The 24,390-nt window shown below is 39.5% G+C and overlaps 1 protein-coding gene and 1 long non-coding RNA gene across 2 annotated transcripts in view; one reads left to right on the forward strand and one right to left on the reverse strand.

Moving 5' to 3' along the window:
* igsf9bb (immunoglobulin superfamily, member 9Bb) overlaps positions 1 to 24,390 on the reverse strand; it is a 130,780-nt gene that overhangs the window by 49,925 nt on the left and 56,465 nt on the right. Inside the window, exons 4-6 of the mRNA XM_042009025.1 lie at positions 16,339 to 16,490; positions 12,184 to 12,301; positions 6,107 to 6,248 (exon numbers count right to left, since the gene is read on the reverse strand). Of these exons, the coding sequence (XP_041864959.1) occupies positions 6,107 to 6,248; positions 12,184 to 12,301; positions 16,339 to 16,490 (412 nt within the window). The remainder of the gene's footprint in view (positions 1 to 6,106; positions 6,249 to 12,183; positions 12,302 to 16,338; positions 16,491 to 24,390) is intronic.
* Positions 1,500 to 23,958, forward strand: LOC121654754. The gene is made up of 3 exons (XR_006013005.1): positions 1,500 to 1,609; positions 14,365 to 14,369; positions 23,947 to 23,958. It is a non-coding gene; the product is annotated as an uncharacterized LOC121654754 (long non-coding RNA).

Consider the following 24,390-nt stretch of genomic DNA (forward strand, 5'->3'; position numbering starts at 1 on the left):
ACAACAAATATTGTGTTTCAGTTCATAAAACATAAAAAACCTACAACTGATAATGAGCTTCACTCAATTTTTTTCTTTATCTTTAAGCAAAAGAAATAGCAATTAAATATTAAATACATAAAACCACCAACTTACTTTTAAATAGAATTACCAGAACAGACAAGCATTTTTTTTTTATTTAATATTTAAACAATTCAATTTCAATGAACAGATCAAACCTAAAATGTGTGTGAGCATTAACTTACATTTTCTTAAGCAAACTCATGTTCAAGTGCTAGGTAACTTTTCATTGTACCTTGGGATACCAAATATACTGAAATGACCACCTAATAAATTCAATTAGTCATAAATATGAGTGTGGCAGGTGTGACGGGGCACTAATAGTGAAATGAGAAAAGCTCCTTATTTATTCCATTGTACTGCTCAAGTGCATGAGCACTGGCTTCACCTCTGTCTGCACTATTTTCTTCAAAAGGGGTGCACTGAAGCAAGCACTGAAAACAATGTGATAAATTGAAAATCTGCATCATAGAATCAACTTAAAAGCTTCAAAACATCAGCAGGGAAAATGTCAGTACTTGTGGGAAAACAGTGAGAATGACATTTCGGTAGATCCAGCAGGACGAGGAGAGCAGCCCTTTCTTAATTTCATTCATTTTAATAACTAATTAAACCCACAGTTTTTCAGCCAGTATGTCTTTTTAAAAATCCATCATACTGCATCATGTCAGCTTGATGTTTTCTCTACACCTTTATAAAAATCAACTGCACGCAGCACAAAAAAGCAATTGGTCTCACATTTTAAAGGTTTAAAATATTAACATTATACTACCAGCTCTCATGACAAACCCAGATGTGACTTTAAACCAAAGAGACACTTATTCAAATATAAAACCATCATATTAGGCTCCTGACTGGGCCGTAACCACAAAAAAGCCTAACATTAAGCAGACTTTCCTGGGCGTGCCAATTCCCTAACTGGTTATTGGGATGTGGAACAAAACCTCCCAGGTACATGAGGTGGAGTAGTACCAATTAGATATAGCAGGAATTAACAAATCTGGTCCTCGAGGTCTGCTATCGAGCAGGTTTCAAAGACTTCCTGCTTCAACACACTTGATTTAGGTTAATGGCTCCTTAAGAGGCTTGTGCAAATCTTGACAACAAGCTGTTGGACACAGCATGGGCTCTGGAACCAAACTCCTGGAGAGGAGCTGGACTCTTTCATACTCCACAGTTGGTCAAGGGGAGAGGTGTTGAGCGGGTGTGGGGATACTCACATGGCCCTAGATGGGCACTGTGGCGTTGGAGGGTCACTTCTCTGCAGCTAAGAGTTGTGGGAAGAAAGGCTCTTGACTCATTTGTGCTTAAGCACTGAATAGCACCTCAGAGCACCCAGTTCTCTTGGAATGTTTGGGTGATATTCTGCAATGGCACATGGAGATTTCACCGTTTTCCTGGGGGGCTTCATCAATGCAATGATGGACTAACCTGGAGGGACGTGATTAGAAAGAATAGCCTCCTGGATCTAAACCTGAGCCTTGTTCTGTTGTTGGACTCCTGTGCTAGTCATGGATTGCCCATAACAAAGACCATGTTCAAGAATAAGGTGGTTCATAGGTGTATGTGGTACCAGGCCACCTTAAGTCAAAGATCAATAATCAATTTTGTAATTGTGTCAAAAGACCTGTTGCCAAATATCTCAGTCACTCAGGTGATCACCACCTAGTAGTAAGTTGGATCTGGTGGGTGGGAAGGCTGCTGTACAGACCTGGTAAAATCAAATGGGTATTTAAGGTGAACTAGAAACGTTTTGCGGATTACCCCGTCCATGAGGTCTTCAACACATCTCCGGGAGAATTATTCACATGTTCAAAGGGAGGCTGGAATCCAAGTGGCTATGTTGGGAGTCTCAACAGTGTAGTGGCTTCAAGGACCTTATCTGTGCCTGTTGTTGCAACAACTAGAAGACACACTGGTGGGCACCCGTTGTGAGGAAGTCTTCAGCCTTAAGGTGGCCTTTCCTTCTTTCAGGTGTTCCAGGCATCACCTGCAGCATTGCTGGGTGTTCAAGTAAAAACTCAGCAAGGCCATGGAGAAGGTTTGAAGAAGTTCAGGTAAACAGTTTTATTTAATGAATCATTTCAGTGTAAGCAGTTATCTTTTGGAAGTTTTACTTCTTTTGAATATGTGGCTCTTCAGTTGAAAGTTTACTATAAAATAATATTTCTAAATTTCTATAGACCACCAGGGCACTGCGAAGACTTTTATGAAGAGTTTAGTGAACTGTTGGCTACAATCTGTTTGGATTTTGACTGTGTAATTACTGTTGGTGATTTTAACATCCATGTAGACAATCCACAGTACAAAGCGACTAAAGATCTGAGTAACAGTCTGGAGAACTTTGGGCTGACTCAGCATATAACAGCGCCCACACACATTAAAAACACACTCTAGACTTGGTGATTTCAAAGGGTTTGGATGTTTCCAAGGTTACTGTGTGTGATATGGGCCTGTCTGATCATTACTGTGTTTTCTTTGAGTGTACAGTTTCTGTTCACACAAATGTCTCAACAGAGATGATCACAAAACCCTGTATAACTAAAAACACAACTGGGATGTTTAACCAGGTCTTCTCTTCACCACCTGCCCTATCAGGGGGTTCAGCCAATGAAAGAGAAACGATTACGTGTCACCACAGAGCTTCAGTCTATACACCTGAAAACCACCAACCAGGCCAGAAATCTGGGTGTATTGATGGACTCAGACCTTAACTTTGAAAAACACATTAAGGGAATTACAAAGTCAGTCTACTATCACCTTAAGAATATATCAAGGGTAAAAGATCTGATGTCTCAGCAGGACCTGGAAAAACTAGTCCAGCTTTCATCTTTAGTCGGCTTGATTATTGTAACAGTGTTTTTACAGGTTCTACCTAAAAAAATCAATTAGACACCTGCCGCTTATTCAGAACTCTACTGCTCGAGTCCTCATTAAGACCAAGAAAGTGGACCACATCAGTCCAGCTCTGAGGTCTTTACACTGGCTGCCTGTTCGTCAGAGAATAGATTTTAAAGTTCTGCTGCTGGTCTATAAAGCTCTAAATGGTTTAGGACCAAAATACATCAGTGACCTCTTGACCCATTATGAACCCGCCAGAACCCTCAGGTCATCTGGTTCCAGTTTCTTATCAGTTCCCAGAGTCAGAACCTGACATGGAAAAGATGCATTCAGCTTCTATGCTCCACATGTCTGGAACAAACTCCCAGAAAGCCTCAAATCAGCTGAAACACTCAGTTTATTTAAATCAAGGTTGAAGACCCACCTTTTCTCTGCTGCATTTCAATAGTTTTATTAAGAAGTCAAAATCTACATCTGTTTTTTTTAAGCTGGAATCATGTTTTAATATTGTCTTTAACTTACTGTACAACTGTACAACTCTGCATTAGGCAGGAGGGGGAGAAGAAGGGGGGAGAGGGAGGTGTGCAGTCTGCCTGATACAACACATGCACAATAACCCATACAAACAGTTGCAATAACTTATACGTGCAATAGTGAACTGGGAATCTGTACCACCTCTACTGTGTGCAATGCTTGTTTATATTGTTTTATTTAACTTATCTTATTAGGGTCCGAGCCATACGAAGTATGGAAGGACCCTATTGTTCCTGAAATGTTTAGTCTCCTCCTCCTCCTCCTCCTCCTTCTAAGCACTTTGAGCCCAAATATGACCCCCTAAACACCCATGAAAAGTTGTAAAATTTGGCACACACATCAAGCCTGGCGAAAATTTCGATATTCTGAAGTCCGAATAGACTTCAATGCAAAATTGGCTCAACAGCGCCACCTAGAAAAAAATAAAATCCCCAAATGAATGGGGTCCCGAACGTCTACTTTGACGTAGGAAGACGAAACTCGCCACACATGTGTAACACCCCGAGTCGAGCAAAAAAGTCAATTGATGACATGTTGCCATGGCAACGGGGTGCCCGCCATCTTGGCGTGTACGTCCACTTTTTTCCCATTTTTTTCACTTTACACACATCGTATTTGAGTGAACTAGTCTGAGGGGATTCGTGCGACCGACTCCAAACTTGGCAGGAAGCTTCCTGACAAGTTGGGGACCAAACGCTATTCAAATCTTTCTAATAGCAGAAAGCGTGTTACCGTGGCAACCAACGGAAAATGACCTCGCCAAGAAACACGGTTTGCTCATATCTCCATAGGAATACATGGAATCTGCACCAAAGTTGACAGGATTCATATGTGTAACACCCCAAGTCCAGCAAAGAAGTCAATTGAACACCTGTTGCCATGGCAACGGGGTGCCCGCCATCTTGGAGTTCACTGCCATTTTTTCCACCTTATACGCATCGTATTTGAACTCCAAACTTGGTGGGAAGCTTCCTGACAAGTTGGGGACCAAACGCTATTCAAATCTTTCTAATAGGAGAAAGCGTGTTACCGTGGCAACCATGAAAAAAAGCCTTCTCGCCATGAAACACGGTTTGCTCATATCTCCATAGGAATACATGGGAACTGCACCAAACTTGACAGGATTCATAGTTGTTGGGTCCCTAACACATTACAAGACCTGTTGCCATGGTAACATAGCATGTTAGCTAGCAAATTAGCATGCTAGGAAAAAATGCTAACTAGGTATATCAACATTTCAGATTCTCAGCTGGACGTTTTACCGTGTTACATACCATGTTAACAGGTTACCTACCATGCTAGGAAAAGGTGTATGAGACAGGTGGCGGGGTCCAGGACGCTCGGATCCGATGGATGCCGCTTGCGGCTTTATTGTTATTATTGTTATATTTATTGCATTCTATTTGCCTCTATTTTGCTTTGTACCTGTATATATTGTGTCTTGTGCTTGTCCTGCTTTCCTGTTGGTGTTGTATTGCTGCTGGTACTCAAATTTCCCTGAGGGCTCTCCGAAGGGATTGATAAAGTATTTCTATTCTATTCTATTCTAACTTTATTTCTTGCATTTTATCTATTTTATTTTAGCATATTTCTTCTTCTTTTATTTCATTAATTGCATTTCTTTTAATCTTTATTTATTTATTTTTTAATGCACTTGTATTGATTTCTGCACCCTGCTGTAATGATTTATGTAAAGCACTTTGAATTGTCATGTACATGAAATGTGCTATACAAATAACTTTGCCTTTGCCTTTAAGATACTGAATACTCTGAATATTGTGAGGCTGTCTTGGAGAACACACCTCTTTAATGTTTTTTGGAGGACTGAAACAACACCTGAGGGTAGGCAAACTCGGGGTTGGTCTGGCTAATAGCAGTGTGGTTTTCTTCTAGGTCATGGAACAGTAGACAAAATCTTTACCCTCAGTGTTACTTTGATGATCATTGGAGTTTGACCATTCAGTCTACATGTGTTTTATGGACTTGGAGAAGGGCTACAACTGTGTCCCTCAGGGAAATGTGGGGATGCTGGAGTCACTAATGCAGGCTATTAGGTTCCTGTAAGCCCAAAGCAAAATTAGGCTCTTGTGCACACACTTCTGTCATAACACTGCACAGAAACCCATCAATACATAACATGAAAATTTCTTAGAGATACAGTTTTAGTTTTTGATTTCCACTGTTGTTTTCCCCACTTTTACACATTCTAATGTTGTTAATGTACTGAATCTTTGTTAATTAGGTAAGCATGCAGCTAGGAATGCCAAATCCCTTTTTACACAAATATTGTTTAACTTCATTGTTAAAATTTCTCTCTGGGATTAACATTTTTTTTTTTTTTATTTCATTCCCTTTTAAAACGAAATTCATCTCTGAGAACGAAGTTATTATTTTGCCCTGAATCTATGATGCTGAAACAATAATTTTACATATATATACTTTTAAATCTAATTCTGTCAAATGAAACTGCAACTGTCACATGAACATGCACAAATGCACATTTATGTCAGCACACCATTTGCCTTATAAACTACAGAAACCATTTCCTTTCTGTTGGATATTCTTTACAAAACCCCCTTAACAAGACTTAACAAGGGCTGATGGGCTGCGGATGCAGTACAGACAAGTGAAGCAATAGTGCAGACAATAATGAACCCGATCATAACTTTACTTCTTGAAGAAGACGTTGTCCTCCTCCCAGAACCAGGTGTAGGTCAGGTTGCGAGGATAGGCCTCCGCCTGGCAGGTGAAGAAGGCGTCCTGTGAGATGTTCACGGTTATGTTCTCTGGCGGTGATACAATAAATGGAGGGCCTGGTGGAGAAAAGGCAAACAGACAGAAGGCTCTTCAGCTGGTTCAAAAGATGTGATGCCAGATATTTACTGTTAAATAACGATCATGAATTCCAGTGAAATACTAAATAGCCAGCTTCTCTACTGGCAAGACCACAATGTTTGAGATTAAATCTGAAATTTAAAGCAACATCACTGTACATGCAGCGAGATCAACAAAGACTGAGTCACATGCTGCCTGTCTGGAAGAAGGAAAGAGGGAAAGTTGAAGATGGCAGTGGTCTATCCATCCAACCATCCATCCATCCATCCATTTTCTAAAACTATTGCTGTGCAGGGGAAAACACAAACTGGATCAGAAACAGTGTAGTGCGCATGCCAGGCATCTAGTGGGTGGTGAAACCTGGCAACGACACACCCAGGTGTGCACCACAACCTCATAAGACTGGAAAACACAACAACAAAGTGTTACATATTGTTGGGCAGGGTCTGTGTGCACAGGTGCAAGATGACGTGAAAGTCATCATCGTCACTATAAGACTCCAGTTCCAGTTTACACTGAGAGGACCTGCCTTGTGTTGCAAGAAAATTTAACTCTGGATCAAATCTGTTCCATTTTATCCACCCAAAACTCTGTTACCATATAAACTAGAGGCCAGAACACAACTAAACTTTTATGTTTTACTGTCTCAGTGTTGCGGTGTAAACAGGACCAAAGTCAGGGAGACTTATGGACACACTGCACACTATGCTGAGATACAACAAGAAAAAAGTTTGTATTGGTCCAGTTAATTCATACTCCTTGAGAAGCTTTGTCTGCGATGGGGTGGGATTAATGCAGGGGGGATTGTCTCTGTTCTATGTGCAAATGAACAGCTGACTGGGTGATTTCATATTTAACTAGAAACTTCATCTCTGGCAGGGCAGGGTCGTGCTCACGGTGGTGTCCGTGTCTTTAAATCCCACATGTTTTGTGTATGTACTTTCTCACCACCTTGATCAGATGTTTATTAAAACTATCTGTTCAGCCTTGCATCAGAGAAAATGTGGAAGCCACAACTTTCCACTTCCTTCTTTTCCGTGTTATCTATGCAGAGCCGGTTTTGCCACTAAGCAGACTAAGCGACCGCTTAGGGCCCCGCACCACTAGGGAGCCCCATACGGAAGAAGGTTGTTTTAGTGAGAGGTTTATGGGCTTTGTTATGAAGAGGAATTATCTATCTGGGACAGAAAAAAAAAAGGGGGGGAGGCTGATGAAGCAGTTGCGCAAGGACAAGGTAATTTCTTTTGCAATTATACTGTTAAGTAAGGTATTAGTCCGGTGATGATGAAAATTAGATAGATCAGACATGTGACAGCACTTTTTGAAAATGTGGCTCAAGCCAGCACCACTTTTTACAGGCCAGCCATCCCGTAAAATACACAATTGTTCCTTATTTGACAATAAAACATCTCAACCATTATAAATATTATGTCCATTTAAAGAAAAAGTCAGACTAATGGATAAACAGTTTATAAATAAATGTTTAGAGAAAACATTTATTATTAAAATATAACTTAACTTTAAAAGTTATATTAAATTCTCAATGTATTCAGCTTATATTTTAAAAATTCATTGTTGTACACTCCACACAAACAGATCTGCTTTAGTTACTGGTGCTACTGCCGCGTGATTATACAATATCTCTTTAACTAAGTTAAGTTAATTGTGCAATAACTAAGTTGTGTGCATATGGTATTTTGTTAAAATATTTTCCTTTTGTATGTTAAATAGGGATGTATTCTATTACAGCTTTATCGTGCCTAATTAACAGCACTTATGCAATAATGTTGCACAAGAGTGCATTAGTGTGTCCTAAAGTGTTTTTAATAAGTTAACATACAATATCGCATGACTCGCCCAAAACTTATTCTGCTTAGGGCCCACTGAAGTCTAGAGCCGGCACTGTATCTACGACAACCTCAAATGTCCGATCAATCGCACGATTCTTCTCGGAGCCCCATGAAAGTTCTGCCCAGCTGTCCCCATTCCGTCTGCGAGAGTAAAATTACGTCATTTTGTTCTCGTGGCCTCAAGAACAAGAAAAAGTTCTCGGTTCTTGCGGAATATGTAACAGACTTAGACACAGACCTAGAAAGTCTGTGTCATGTAACTTTGACAACAGTCAGCTGGACTGAAAATGAGTGAAAAAAGCAGCCAATGTCAAAAATCAAAACTTTGAAAGACCTTTAGAAAGCCTGGAGAACTCTCACTCTGGACCACTTTAAAAGATTCCAAGAATGTCTGGCTTCTTGAAAGCAAAATATAAAAAGAATGAGGAGTAGCAGCACTTTTCCATAGGACCTCTTGATATGTCTACCTGACATGTGTCACATGTATGGCCACACATTCACTCCTAATCATGTTTAATGCCGTTGCAAAAGTCAGAGCCATATCTCATACTTATTTAGCACTGTAACGGATTAAGAGAATTTATGGAATGATCTTTGGCATGCTAGACAGATCATCCTCCTTGCAACACATGGATATATTTTCACCATGATTTGCAGTCATTTTCCTCCTCTAACAATAACCATACAGAGTTTGGTCTAAAAGCAACGTTCCTCTGTTTTTCACTTTCTTTCCACACTAGGAGCTTGTATTTATCACCGATTCAATCTGCTTGAGTATATGTGGCAATGCCATCAAAAACTGAATACACAGAAAAAAGCTGAAGACGAGGTCTTTCACAAATCTACAGCATTTGACGCAGTAAGAAAGATAATATTCAGGTACATTGTCCTCTTATGACTTGTTAGAAGCAGAGACCTCTCATGTATGCATCCTCTATGAAGACAATAAATATATAAAAAATAAAAAATATGCCTCTTAAAATTGAGATGTGTAATAAATACTCACCGAACACTACATTAGGTACATCTTGCTAGTTTTGGGTTGGACCACTTTTGCCTTCATAACTGTCTTAATTCTTGGTGTCATTGATTTAACAAGGTGTTGGAAACATTCCTAAGATTTTGTTCCAAACTGACATGACAGCATCACACAGCTGCTGCAGGTTTGTCACCATGATGACAATCTCTCGTTCCACCACATCCCAAAGATGCTCTGCTGGACTGAGATCTGGTGAATGTGGAGGCCGATGGAGTCCAGTGAATTCATTGCCATGTTCTAGAAAGCAGGTGGAGATGATCTGAGCTTTGTGACATGGTGCATTATCCTGCTGGACGTAGCATCAGAAGATGCTACACTGTGGTCATAAAAGGATGGACATGGTCAGCAACAATACCCAGGTAGACTGTGCTGGTTAAATAATGCCATGTTGGTACTAAAGTGGACCAAGAAAATATCCCCTACACCATTACACCAGCAGCATCCTGAAGCGTTGTTCCAAGGCAGGATGGATCCATGTTTTCATGATGTTTCAACATAAAACATTTGCACTGACATGAATAATTACTTTAATGCTCATTATTCCAATAACGTAGATATTTTCATGTAAGTGAATATTTTGACAAACCAAAAAATACAATTTTACTTCATTTTACTTTGTTACAGAATAAAGATTATACATAAAATTATTCCTAAATTGCTCATCTAAACGAGAAATGAAGAAAAACTTCTCAATAACCTTCAAAATCACTCCCCCACAATGATAAATCTATTCACACACAAACAAATCCCTGAATTCCATATTTATTCATAACTTTGGCTTCACACAAGGACAGACTTAAAAGAATACATACAAACAAGCACACGCCCACAGCTGAGTCAGTGTTGCAACTATAAACTGCTAGTCCCATATGTTAGTTCTGATTAGTAGCCCGCAGCCTGATCCTTTAACAAGCAGAGCATTTCCATCTGTCAGCCCCTTAGCAGGACAACCAGGACTAGGATGTGCTGGATGGCTATGTTGCTGTTGTGAGTGTCTGTGTGTGTGTGTTGGTGTGTGTTTGTGCATCTGTGTGAGTGCCAATCCGCCCCATTTGGAACCAGCTGAGTGCTGGAGATTTGTTGGCACTGTAGTCTCTTAGTTGATCTGCTGCTCAATGGCTTTCCAGGAGGGCGACTATTAATCCGTCTTCCCTGTAAATTATACAGGACGGTCAAACAAACACCCCGGCTCTGCTCTGGCCTTGTGCTTGGTTGCAGAAACAAAATACGCCCTGTATGCAAACAAATTCTGTAATAAATAAGAACAACTAACAACCAGCACATAAACTGCAAAACCTTTGTACTAAGAGTAACGGTGAGACAACACCTGCAGTTAAAGACATGGTGTCATTGAAGTGAACAGCGTTCAGCACCTCGTAGCTGACACTCCCACTCTGCAGGATGGCACAATGATATGATTCAGTAAGTAAGTGAAGTTATGCTTTTACTATTTGATTATAAAATACATCATGACCATAGAGACTCGTTTTAATAACTAAAACGTGATGAAGTGAGCATGCTTTTCTGAACGAACAGGCATTAATCTGATCTGAGGTCAGTGAAAATGATTAAGTCAAAGACTGAGCCTCAGTTGCCAGATAAGATGGGGTCAGGTCATGACCACTCAGCTGCGTTCATCTGGAGGAGCCATCTTTAAATTACATGACCTGGAGTGCAACCTTTGCTGGTTTATAGTTTTTCTGCTTCGCTGGTGTGCATTAACCCTGAGGCCACTGCAAAGATACATCCTGAATGTTCAGATTCTATTTCAACCAAACACACAAAGAACATGTCTGTGGACTGCAAACGTTGTGCCATGGTAAAATACAACATGCAGTTTACTGTAGCATGTGATGCAGCATCGCAGCAGTGTTGGTGTGAGCAGCGATATCGCTATCCTTCCTCCTGCAGAGACAGCCAACCACAGCTGTGGCTGTAAGGTCACTGGTCCATGTCGCGGCCGAAATCCCTGACCTTAAACCGGAAACTTTACAATTACATTTTGATATCATTGTGTATAATGATAATTTTCTATTTTAAACAACATACCTATAAGATAATAATAACCCATAAATCATTTGAGATTAGAAAACCAAATGTTTTGTTTTCCCTCTGCCTCTCGCTTCTCTTTGCAGTAACTTTACTCTTTAAACAGGCTTCACAGTGTTAAGAGATGGCAAACAGTGTGGTTTTAATTATTCTTCCCCACAGACATGTTGCACATTTCGATATAATATTTTGTCGTGCTGTGTATTTTGTTGTACTATGCACCTCTGGGAGGAGAACATTTTCCTCCATCAGAGCCTCTCCATGCTGTTGCTCATTAAACCCTGCCGCTGTATTTTAAATAGGACGAGGGGAGCTGATGTGATTGGCACTTACTCAGGCTTGTCTAAACTCCACCCAGCTCGTACTGCTCCCTGCATAGCCACAAATCCATACACACCAGCATTTTTCATCTTTATCATGAATCATATTCAAATAAAGCAACTATGTTCTAGTGCAAAATTAAAACAGCACAGACTGATGGCATCCCAGCAAGCTGGTATGATATTTCAAAAAGCCTCCTGTCAGAAGTGCTTGTCTTTTTCAGTTTCCAAGTTCCTCATTAACGCTCAGTGGGGTTGAGATCAGGTGATTACAAAGGAAAGGCCATGACAGTAAGCAGAGACTTTTGTAAAACACTGTAAAACATTGAGGTGAATTTGAACATATAAGCAGGCTAAAGTATTTGACCACCATTGGTGATGGATACTGCTTCCCTACAACCATTATTGCAACATTAACAGGACATTTATAAATTTTATAAAACAATTACAATGCTTTTAATATATATACTATGCCCCCTAGTGTTCAGCCTAAGGGACTGCATGTTTAAATTGTTTTAACGTTGCAGATAAGCCGAGAAACATGCTGTGGGCCCTTTTACAATGAATTTCTTTATTAAATAATAATTAAGAATCCAACACTTATGGAATGCATTGGAATGAAAGCGACAAAAAAATGCAGCTATATTGCACCTACCTTGCACTAGCAGACGTGTTGCATGAATGGCCTCTCCTTGGGGACTGAAGGCTCGACATGTGTATGCCCCACGATCTTCCCGGGTGATGGATAGCACCGTCAAGCTCCCATCAGACACCTGAAGACATGCATTTTCAATATGTAAAGGTGGACTTATGATTAAAAAAACTTAGCTCTTTTTTACTAAAACTTAATACAAAAAACCCAAACATCCCACACAAACTCAAGCTAAAAACTTGAGTTAAAAAAAGGCAAAAAACTAGTATAATTTTAATTCACACAATACATTCAAGTTTCACCCTGAGGACAGGACACACTTTGAATAAACTACTGTGCAACCTCCTGTTGTCTTCAGTGATATTGGTTCATGATATTGGTGCATGTACTTTATTTATCTACAGTAGTTGTTAAATACCTTTGGTAGCAAACATCTGTCTTGATACTCAAATGAACCATGTGCTGATTACCTAACGTTGAACACAGGGATCAGAATCAAAGTTCAGTCTGAACCTGATCAGATACTTGACATTTGATTAGGACATCCTTCCTCTATATATAGTATATAGTATAGCATTTTATAACATTTCTTTTGCTTATGCAAAGCATTTTGAAATGTGTTTCCCACTGAACAATTCACACAAAATCACACAGCGCTTCTTATGCCCCCCTATCCGACACATACCCCTGTGAGCATGCTAAGGACAGCATGGGCTTTGGTGTCTTGTCCATAGCAGCTTCAACACAAACTGCAGAGCTTGTGTCTGGCAGACAATAACTCTTTGAACTTGGCTGCTTTTATTAGCCATCTTTTTCATACATACTCTTTCCTTTGCTTTCCAGTCAATTCTGTCAAGTCTGTGGTTGTAAAATCACTCCAAAAAACTAGAAACTAGCCAGATTTTGTCTGAGCAACAGTATTTTCATTCATGAGGCCTCCACAAAACTGACAGCAGTGAATAATCTTTTTCATTATCCTTTCTAACTATTGTAATACAACGTAATCCAATTTTTGTTTATAAAAAAAGCTAACTTCAAGTGCACACAAAGGCAGATTGAGTCAGTTTAAGTGCTTAGCAGCAGTGAGATTTGAGCAGGATTTAGATTCACATTTAAGGCACCAAGGCTTCAAGTTTTCCTTTACTAAGAAATCCAAGATCTTCTGTTCAAAAGCTTCCAGCAAAGGGAACAATAATCCCACATTGTTCTGGTTTTCCTTACATAATAAGCTCTACAGTCAGCTCGAAGAACTACAAGTTGTTTCCCTTCTGGTTTTATTGCTATGTTGATTTAACAAACAAAAAAGACACTAAACTGCAATGAACATAAAGATATGTACTCGACCAACTGAATAGCAGTCAAAAAGAAGCAAACATGGATTTCTAGCTGACTGATTATCTTCATCAATGTTTCAGGATTTAGGGAAGTATTGATCTTGGCTTTCTCATTATTGCACTATTTCTGTTAAACCTACTGACTTATTGACTATTTGACTCAAGCTGCAGTCCTGCAATCTCAATAAATTTCTTCTTTTTCTCCATTCCTCTGTAGTTGGTTGGCTGGCAGTTTCTTACAATCCATTTTCACTTAAAAAAATACAGAAAAAAAGACCCCATCAACATATTTTGTGATTAACCATAACCCTCCTGCAACTGGTTTTTATGCATAAAAGACTTGTTGTGGAACCACTACTTTACTGGACCTTTGCTGATGTAACAGCAGTGTTTCTGTTGCAGAATCATCTGCTACTGGAGTACAGAATGACTTAAAAGATAAACTGCATTTGCGACTGGTCTGAAATAAGTGTTTACTGAATCTACAGTTATAATTGTAGCCTGATATACATCATTCAAACCTTAACTTTCCAGTGGTGTATAACATGTGTAGGTACTTGCAAGGTAGGTGAGTAAAATACATATTTATTAGTCACGTCATGGCCACAAGAGATTTGGTAACAAAGGGTTAAAGCATCTTTTGTATCAAAATCTGTTTTTGCATGTATTCTGTACAACATCAGACCAGGGACTTTCCTACTAAAACATCATTGGCAAAAAAAATTAGAAAGCAAATGTGCACCTGTCAATCAGTTAATTGAAAACTGTTGACTGGGAGAAATTATAACTCTCCTGCATTCTGCCACGTTACAGCAAGATCCCAATTATTTAAATAATCTATCCAATGCAGAGGGTGTGATTTTTTAAATCTGGATGTAATACTTTAAGGTAGATATTAAACAGAATCTCTTACTCACACAATATATTTCTCATAAAAGAAGTAAAACTAAACTGTAATATAAAGTTAAACTAACTTAGTTAAGGGAGAAAGGCCACACCTCTCATCTCTGATGAGCCTTCTCATAACTGCTTCCCTCCATTATCCCCTTCATTCCTTATCCTCTACTCTATCTCTACCTTCTCATTCCTCTTCACATCATTCACCTGTTTATCTTTCTGCCTACTCTTCTCTCTTTTAAGTACCATCTGAGGGAGTTCTGAGTCAGCCTGGGTCAATGACATCCTGAGACAGAACTCCCGCATCATGAGTTTCATCCTCCCAGCTTTCAACTATGAGACATCCCAAGTGAGCAAATCAGAGAACCTTCAAATCTATCCATATCCACATCCCTACCTACTTTTTAATATCTTTCATTACACCAGTGAACTTAGATTCATTTCTTGTGGTCCTCGCTAGTGAAATTATGAGTAAGGGGGGTAAAGAAGAATGAGGCTGAGAGATCTCGCTGCAAAGTTAAACACTCAAGCAGCTAATCCTATAATACTGAGGTTTAAAAAGGAGGATCTGTTAATTCTCTGGGATTTGGACTTTATTCATCCTGCTACCTTTTGTCACTATGTCAAAGAAATATTTCCAGAAGAACACAGAAAAAGTTTTAGCTTGGAAAAAAAAAAAAAAAAAAAAAACAAACAAAAAAAAGAAAACACTGTAACACCCAGACTGTCCAAAACATGCAGTTCCAAGGGTTGTAAACCCAATCATCACCACATACCTGTTGGAGAATCCTTCATCAATCAAAGCTTTAAAAAAAATGTTTTTAAAAAACTAACACCTGATAAATCTCACCATAGTGGATGAAAATGGCGTCATCAATTTAGACCAGATGTTCCCAGCCCAGTTTTCCCAGAGGACCCCCATCATGCAACTACCAAAAAGCCATGGACCACGCTGGGCTTTGTGCTTTCATTAACTAGCTTCTCGCCAGAAATTATGCATTCTGGGTGACTCCTTTTCTTTGATAAAACCAAAGTTTTAGGCAATTATCAACGTATGGCCTTACTGATTGTTTTGTTTTTATTGTTTTGTTTTGTTTATTTTTTTTCCAAAATAGGGAGGAATCATCTGCACTGTGGCGTTTCTCAGGCGTGTCTTAGTAATGACATGGTGCAGGAAAAAAATCAAGGTTACCAGGACAGACATGAACTGCTCCACTACTGTAGCTCCACCAGCTCACTGGCCTCACTAAACCACATATTACATGGACGAAGATTGATTAGATGCACAAGGTGTGGCCTAATTAGCAGTATTTTCTTTTATTTTGGACTAAGATAAAGGTTTTAAAATATTGTTGTATAGCAGATTGTGATGATCCTCATTTATTCACTTTGGGACCTGGTTTCAAAAGTTTGTGTTTTCAGGCTCGCGAACACTGGTTCCATGATAATACACCTCTACTCATCTCTGAGTGGACATGGTCTTTATTTTAACCACATTGGCTATGAACAGTCAAAGCCTCAGGGACCCACAAAAAGGTCCCCAGGTTGGGAACCACTGATGTAGACAACTGTCCCTATATCAAAAGTCCTAAAGGGATCTAATCTGATCAAACATCAACTGATACCCTATAATCTGTAATATTTGGTAAGTTTTATACTTTAAAAGCTGTTGTCTAAATCAGGGGTGTCCAGCTTCAAGGGCCACAGTCCTGCAGGTTTTAGATATTTCCCTGCCCCAACACACCTGATTCGAACTTAACAGCTTGTTGTCAAGTGCTGTCCAATAATGTTGACCTATTAATCTAATTCACGTGTGCTGCAGAAGGAAACACCCAAAACCTGCAGGCCAGCAGCCCTTGAGGACTGACCCTGGACACCCCTGGTCTAAATTATGGACAGAAAAGACATAACGAGAAGTGACATATACCTTATACTTGGCACTGCTGACCAGAAGGCGGCCTTCCCGCAGCCAGCTGACAGAGGGTTTGGGGTTGCCAAAGGCCATGCAGGTTAAAGTGATGCTCCCCCCCTCCTTGGCCTCGACATACTGAGGTGGTGTGTCTGTGAATGTGGGGGGGGCTAGGGAAGCAAGGGTGAGGAAGAGATTGGACAGACAAAAAAAATAAACAAACACACGTTAGTAATGTTTTAACACAGCACATGTTGTCTACACTCTGCTCTGGATAAATTTGAACTGAATCAGCTGCATGAAGCAGTGATAAGACACGTCCATCCGACATTAAAAATGCTGGTGCAGCTTGTTTTATTCCCGTAATGTCAGTGCAGTTAGAGGAAAAAACCTGCAGGGTAAGGATTTTTTTGTTTGTTTTTATTGTAGCTCTTTGTACAAGTAAGATTACACATAAAATAGTTAGTGTATTTTGTCTGTGAGAATACAATGAATCTAGAAGCACTCAGAGAGTGCAGACCTCCACCAAGCCACTGTATTATTTTGCCAATCATTGTGGGCATTATTTTTGAGTTAGAAGCTCTAATGGCAAAAATATCCCCACCTCTCCATAGTAAAGAAACCTTAAAAAAATTGCTGGATCAAGACAGTGATCTGGCTCACCCCTAAAATCTAATCAGTTGTTTATTATTCCATTTCTAAGATTTCCTGAAAATATCATCAAAATCTGTCCATAATCTTTTGAGCTATGTTGCTTAGAGACAGACAGACAAACCAACACTGCTGAATACATGAGCTCTGCCTTGGTAAAAAGGAACAACTTTAAAAAATAACAAATATGAGGTGCAATTTTATGGTTGTGGTTTCCTCATTATGAATACTAGGATATTTTAATATCATAGTATTAAAAAATTACAGGTCCATAATACATGAAGTAGTAGATAAACCATTTCCAAAAACTGTACAAAGCACATGGTGTCATCGGAGTCACAACTTGTATCAAATAGGTACTTGAGGATTTGTGCACCTCAGACTGTACTGAAGATCAGGTAGAGCTTGAGAACCCCTGCCATCCATCACCTCTGCAGTGTGAATCCACAAGGACAACACAAATCCAGTTTACAAACCGAGCACGCCATGCAGCGAGCGCCAAACAACGATCCAACATCAGTGGAAATCCAAATTTAGCCTAACTGGTCTTAAAGAACCAAGAAGGAGCCCAGAACTTCAGTCTGCAAAAAAATAACCCCAAGACTGTGATTTACAGATGACTCCCATCCAGGGTGATGGAGCTTTAGAGTGTCTGCTTGTAAGAATGGGTTCAATGGCTTCCATCCAGAAGTACAAAGCTTGTGGAGCGGTAACCAGGACTGACAAACAAGTTTCTTGTCTGGACCCACACTCAAAGAGCAGTTTTGTTAGTCCGTTCAAGAACTGTGTAAATTTATTTTGGAGGCAAACTTTCCGTACAACAGAGCCTCAACGCTCTTCTTTCAAAAAACAAAAAAAATCAAGCGCTCTCAGCCTGGCTGCAAACCGTGCCAGTAGATAAGGATACATTATGCTTGTCTTATAAATTATTTATCAAAGTTTTAAGCTGTGATATGGATTTTGTAGGAGTGCAAAGCCCTCCCCCACAGTTTAAAAAATCCTGGAGGAAACCTTTTTGTAGAATTAATAAAGGTCTGCAGCCAGACTCTCTTCGATTGTTTTGGATTTTGGGACTTGATTGTTTCCAACAAGTCATAGAGTGAATTTTATATCCTCTAAAAAAGAAAAAAATAACATTATTATCTGCCTCCAATCCCATTTGATTAAACCAGTTTTCAAAATCCTCTTTAACTCATATCTGCCTAGATTATGAGGGATGATTATATAAAAACAGTCACATCCTTCTGCCAAAAAAAAAATAAACAAACAAAAAAAACATATTTAAGTCTTTTGTTTTTATTTTTATTCCAGCCCAACTCACTCATTTCTGCATGCACATGTCAGTTTCATTGTCAGGCATTCAAGACAGACATAATTCCCAGCAACATTCAATTCTCAATCTAATCAACTTATGACTGAAGCTGATCTGCTTACACGTATAATCCTGTAGCTTCTCATATGCTAACATGTTATTCCATCTGCAGCCATAAGCCAGGACATAGTGCTAATTCCACGCCTTGCATTTTGCCATGCCACACCACGTAAAACCCTGCAACCTCCAACAGATGCCTCAGATCAGAAATGCACTCGGATCAAAACAATGTCATGATCCTGGGGTTACATCAGGGTTTTATAATCTGTTCCTGATACTCAACTTACTTTTGGAAGCTTTGACCACTCAAGTTTTAAGTCTATAACTTCTTAAAAGTCTGTATACATGAATAAAATGACAAATGAGTAGGAATTTCCACTAGACTCACCAAACACCATTCAACCTGGTATAAGGTCTGCAAAACAGCTGTCATGTTACTGATCAACAGGTACATAAAAATTATACAACAAATTATATACCACACAAACACTTACCAACCTGACATCATAGTGGTTGGCAAGCTACACCAGACTCCCTTTGCTAATTAAAGACAAAGGCACACCACATTGTAGTAAATTGGTAGCGAGTAAGTATAAGAAAAACTGTAACTTTGCTGTTTAAATACTCCAGCCTAGGCTGGATGGGTATGTTTAATGTGCAACATGTAGTATCTGAGGCAGATCACATGGGAAGCAGCACAGCAACTCAAGCTGACTGTCTGAACAAGCTTGCAGGTGTTGGTTTATGTAGGAAGTCTATTTATTTCCTTTATTCCTTCATTTATAAACTTCCCCTCATAACAGGAGCCACATTTGTCAGTAAAATGCATTGTGGGATGAGCAAGGGAGTTAAGTATGTGGGCTGCAAACAGCTTATTCTGCCCATGACTGCCCGTCACCATCAGGAATGTTTGTGCGGGTGTTGCTGCATGTGCACTGGAACTTGGGCAAACTTGGGTCAAAGTGTGGAGAAGACACAGAGAACACTTTGCCGGAGAACAGAGAACAGCTTTAGATGGAGGCAGTGTGATTGTGTGGGGCAGCCTCTCCCTAAATGGAAAAATAAGACTTGCCATCTCAATGCAGAGAGATAGGGAGATGATTCTGCAACCAGTGGTGATCCTGTGTCTCCACAGTCTGGGACTGAACGTCATCCTAAGTTGTGTTGTGGTTGTGCATGGTTCTTCCACATGCTGCTTAGGCTCCTGTTTGTTAAATTAATAAATAGTTAAATTGCCAAAATGTCTTATTTTCTCAGACTTTAATCATCCAATCTGATAAATGACACCAAACAAGAGTCAATAGCAGATGCAGCTGTTTGGCATTGGCAGAGAAGATCTGACAGGTTTTTCATGGGGGCAACCTACATATTCAAACTCTATTGCTAATCCCAGAAAAGCATTTTCCCTACAAACGTGACTCCATTTACAAGGGAAATGAATATGCTTTCCAATGGGATACGATTTACTGCCAAGAAGTATTGTTATACCAAAGAAATAATCCACCAAACACAAATGTCCTTACTTTTTGTGCAAAGCTCATAATATTGTCTTGTCCTGGACGTTCATAGTGATGACTGCTATAACTCACTACCTTTACATTAGGTCACTGTTATACTGCTCTCATTTGAACTGTGAACAAGAACTATTTCTACAATGCCACTTAGAGGTGCATTCAAGGACACTAAAACTCTCAATAACTGATAGTATGATTGCACAAAGCATTGCTGTCATAATTTACAGTGCGAGTTCACCAAATCCTAAAACAAAGACCAGAAAATGTGATAGCTGGTCTTACACTAGATGTTTTTGGACTTGTCTGGGCTCACAGGAGAATTGATCAAATTGTGTTACAGATTTGATTTTACAAGACCTTCTGCCATATTTCTACATTTATAAAGCTGTAGTTTATATAAACTAGGATTTCCTGACTGAAATAGTTCATAATAGTGGTCAACAGTAGCATGAGTTTAAGTCTGACTTTACTTCCGTTTTCCTGTGAATGCAAGACACAGTCAGGCTCTGTCATGCACAGATTGACTGCATCTGTTGGTCATTCTTTACTGCATCCTGTCATGCTTAAATTAGCAGGTAATAAGGCATCCATGTCTGTGATTACAGCTCTGGGGTGAGTCTACTACTGACCTGTTCTGAGCAGCAGCCTGGTTCAATAAAATGTAACTGCTAACTGTGTTGCTCTGCAGCCAGCAGCATGGAAGAAACATTTACAGTCTACTTGCAGCATCAATGTAATATATAATGTAATGGGTGCTAACGTGATCATTTTGCAAGTGTGAGATGCTTATGAGAGTTGAAGGGGAATAAGTGAGAGGGGGATAGGAATGAGAAAGGTACAGAGAGAGTGTGAAGTGGGGAAACAGGGCTGGTGTGCAGACTGCAGGCACTGCAGAGTTCTGCTGCACAATACATGGATAGCAAGCACAAGGATGTCCAGAAGCTATTTTCAGGGAGGCTAACCCCGCGAGATATGAACCTTGATTCTCTGGCATCACCTCCTGATGGATTGGGGCCTGTACTCTAAGAGTGAGCAGCCTTAGGAGAATATAACTAGTGATGTTACAGGAGGAAAAAAAAACTGGGATTCTGGACCCCATTTTGCATGACGTAACTGTGTTTTTCTACTGTCTATACTACTGTTAGGGTTCTGTTATGGTTCCTGGGTTTTTGTGTGTTTCTTGGTTTCTTAGATTTTGATTATGGTTTGGGTTTCTGGGTTTTTGTCATGTCCAGTTCTGTGTTCCTGTTTTCCCTCATGTGCTCTGGTTTCTGTTCCTAGCTCGTTACTCCACCTGGTTTGATTCCTCATTCACGTCACCTGCGCCTAATTACTCCCTCTGTCTATAAATCCCGATGGTTTTCAGTTTTGCCTTGTCAGATCCTTGTGTGTGTGTGTGGTTCCTGCACCTGTACTGTGTGTTTCCGGCTCCTGAGTTCGAGTTAATAAACTCATTTACCTGCACCGACCTGTCTGCTGCCTTGACTGCCTGCAAGTGGGTCCGCACCTCCAACAACACACGCATAACAACTACTTATCAGGTAAAAAAAAAAAAGTGCAACAATAACAGCACATGAAGAATTATATATCTAAGCACTTGATTCCAACAATTGTCTAAAGAATTCCTTTTAAAAAAAAGACCAAGCAAACATTTGAACAGTAATTACATGAGTCTTGCATCTCACTAACCATCCCTTCAATCACTCTCCACACTGGAACATGAGAATGAGGCATAAGTGTAAGTTTGTAAAAGAAAAGCATCAGCTCCAATCTATATTCATCTATCCAAAAATCTATATGCAGCACTTTACTCTTCAACGGAAACAAGGCTGACAGATTAAGTGCGCAGGGTAATCACTGACAAGCACTGATGTTTGACAATGATGTGAAGCAGAGGATCACAAACATAACTATAAATAGAAGTGTGGCACAGCCACAAGCTTTAAATATTCTTTCATTATAACTCCTGAAAGTATTATCCACTTTTTAAAATATAAGCACCTGGTTATCCAGTCTTATGATACTGTTTCCACTATTCTCCTTTTCTTTCCTGTCCCATCCGGTCAGGTCCAGTAAGATTACATTAATTCCATAATAAATAAGACTATCAAGAGGAGCCTTATAGTCATAAAGCTCCCCTTGGCAATATATATATATATATATATATATATATATATATATATATATATATATATATATATATACACACACACACACACACACACACATATATATATATATATATATATATATATATATATATATATATATATATATATATATATATATATAATATTAAATTGAAAAAGTGAAATCATGGTTATGATGATAACCATGCTGTGAATATCTGATACTGTGACAGTTATAAGCTAGAATGCCTTTCAGTTCAGTTGGTTTGTGTTTGTTCCCCAAAGTGATGCACATAAAGAGTTAATGCAAAAAAAAAACAAAAAAAAGACAAAAGCCTTATGGTCTCTGTGATGCTGTACAGCTGACTCGTCAGATCGATTATTTCATCTGATCAAAGTGCTGAGGCTCCTGTCTGGTTTGGTGACAGGACACTAAAGGGCGATGAAGGAATGATGTAAAGACAAGAGAGGCAGAGGAAGCCCGAGGCCTCAGCACACCTCTGGGAGAGACAGAAAGGAGCCACGGTAGGGAAAAGTCAAGCTTAACAAGAGCAACACTGACGAAAGTGAACTAATGTGCCGTGACCACAAGGGCAGGGATTGGCAGAGTGAGCGGGACCGTATCTGGTGTGTCTGTTACCACAGCAACAAGCATTATCATACACTGTCGGATTAAGTGATGATAAATGCTTGAGCTACCAAATAAAAGGAGGGGTACTGTGACTTTGTGAGAGTTTGCTGTGACGCTAGTATGGGTTACCAGCTTTAGGAACACTACACTAACATTACATGTATATGTGCACAGTGCAGTGGGAGCTGCAGGGGAAACCTTAGTGACAGTCCTGAAGATATGGCACATCCAAAAATAAATCCCAAACACATTGTAAACAGTGTCAGGAATTTTTACTGGGTGACATCTAGTAAATATATAGGTAGTATTTTGCACAATAATCCTAAAAATAATAGTAGAGGCAGGACAGACCAGTACCTGTAACTTCTTCTTCCTCAGCCTTGCATTTGTAATGTGTGCATAATGTAGTTTTACATTGTGTTGTTGAAAAATGCACAGACATCCCTGGAAAAGATCTGGTGGCAATGGGTCCTGAGGACCTGAATTGAGAAACACTGCTCTAATTAAGAGTCTACAACATGCTACAGTACTTTTAACTTTTTAAATGTTTTTGACCACACTCATTAATAGTAATATCTGACTGTAAGTCTGGGGGGGGGGGTGACTTTCCACGTTTCATTTTCAGAAGATGCTGCTGCGTGAGCTGGTCTGGTGAACAGTATATGTTGCTCTAATTTCTGATTCTTCTGAATAAATGCTGCCATCTTAGAAGTGTAAATTGCATTTGCCAAGGGCACTGATACAACCTCGTACATACACAGACCCTTGCTTTTGACTTGTCGTTTATTCTCTGGAGCATCTTGTATTTGACGACAGCAGCATGACTTACAAAAGTCTGGACAAGGAGTAAAAGGCTGTAAAGTTAGGCAAACTGTCGAGATAAATGGAGGAAGCTAATTAGGTTCACTGGCAATAGGTCAGTAATATTATTTAGTAGAAAGATCACCTCAAAGAAGCAGAGTCTCTGAGTCAAAGATTTCGGAAAAATTCAAGAATTTTGGCAGTTTTTTAACAAACTATGTTTATAAATTGTGGAGCAGATTTAGGAAAATTTTCCTCAATTTCAACTACAAATATTTTTAAGTTCATATTATCAAGATTTAGTGACATTGGAGAAATCTTTGGGTGAATGGGACATGTTCAAAGCTCAAAGCTCAACATTTTGGCTGCCCATCATCTCTAATGCAGCACTGCATTAAAAATGTGGATGAATCTATAATGAAAATCAGTGAATGGGCTCAGGAACATTTCCAGAAATTATTGTCTGTGGACATGGTACACTGAGTCATCAAAGTGTGCAGGTTAAAGCTCTACCATGAAATGAAGAAGCCACATGTGAACACAATCCAGAAACATTGCCGTCTACTTTGGAACAAAGCTCATTAAAAATGCACTGAAGCAAAGTGGAAAGCTGTTTCTGTGGTCAGATGAATTAAAATGGGAAATTCTGCAAATTATGAATGCTGCATGCTATGTCCTAAAGAGGAGAGGGACCAAAAGGCTTATTATCAGCATTCGGTTCAAAATCCTGCATTCCTCATGGTAGGGGGTTGCATTAGTGCCTATGCAACTGGCAACTTGCACATCTTGAAAGACTGTACTGAAAGTATTTAAAGGTTTTAGTGCAAAATCTGCTCCCATCCAGATGAGAAGGTGTTGTCAAAGAAGGTGTTGCATATTTCAACAAGACAATACTAAACCACATAGTGCATCTATCACAACTGCATGCCTTCATAGTAGAGTCTGCCTGTAGTCCATGAACATGTGGCGCAT

The sequence above is a fragment of the Melanotaenia boesemani genome, chromosome 15 (genome assembly GCF_017639745.1).
Source record: "Melanotaenia boesemani isolate fMelBoe1 chromosome 15, fMelBoe1.pri, whole genome shotgun sequence".
NCBI lineage: Eukaryota > Metazoa > Chordata > Actinopteri > Atheriniformes > Melanotaeniidae > Melanotaenia > Melanotaenia boesemani.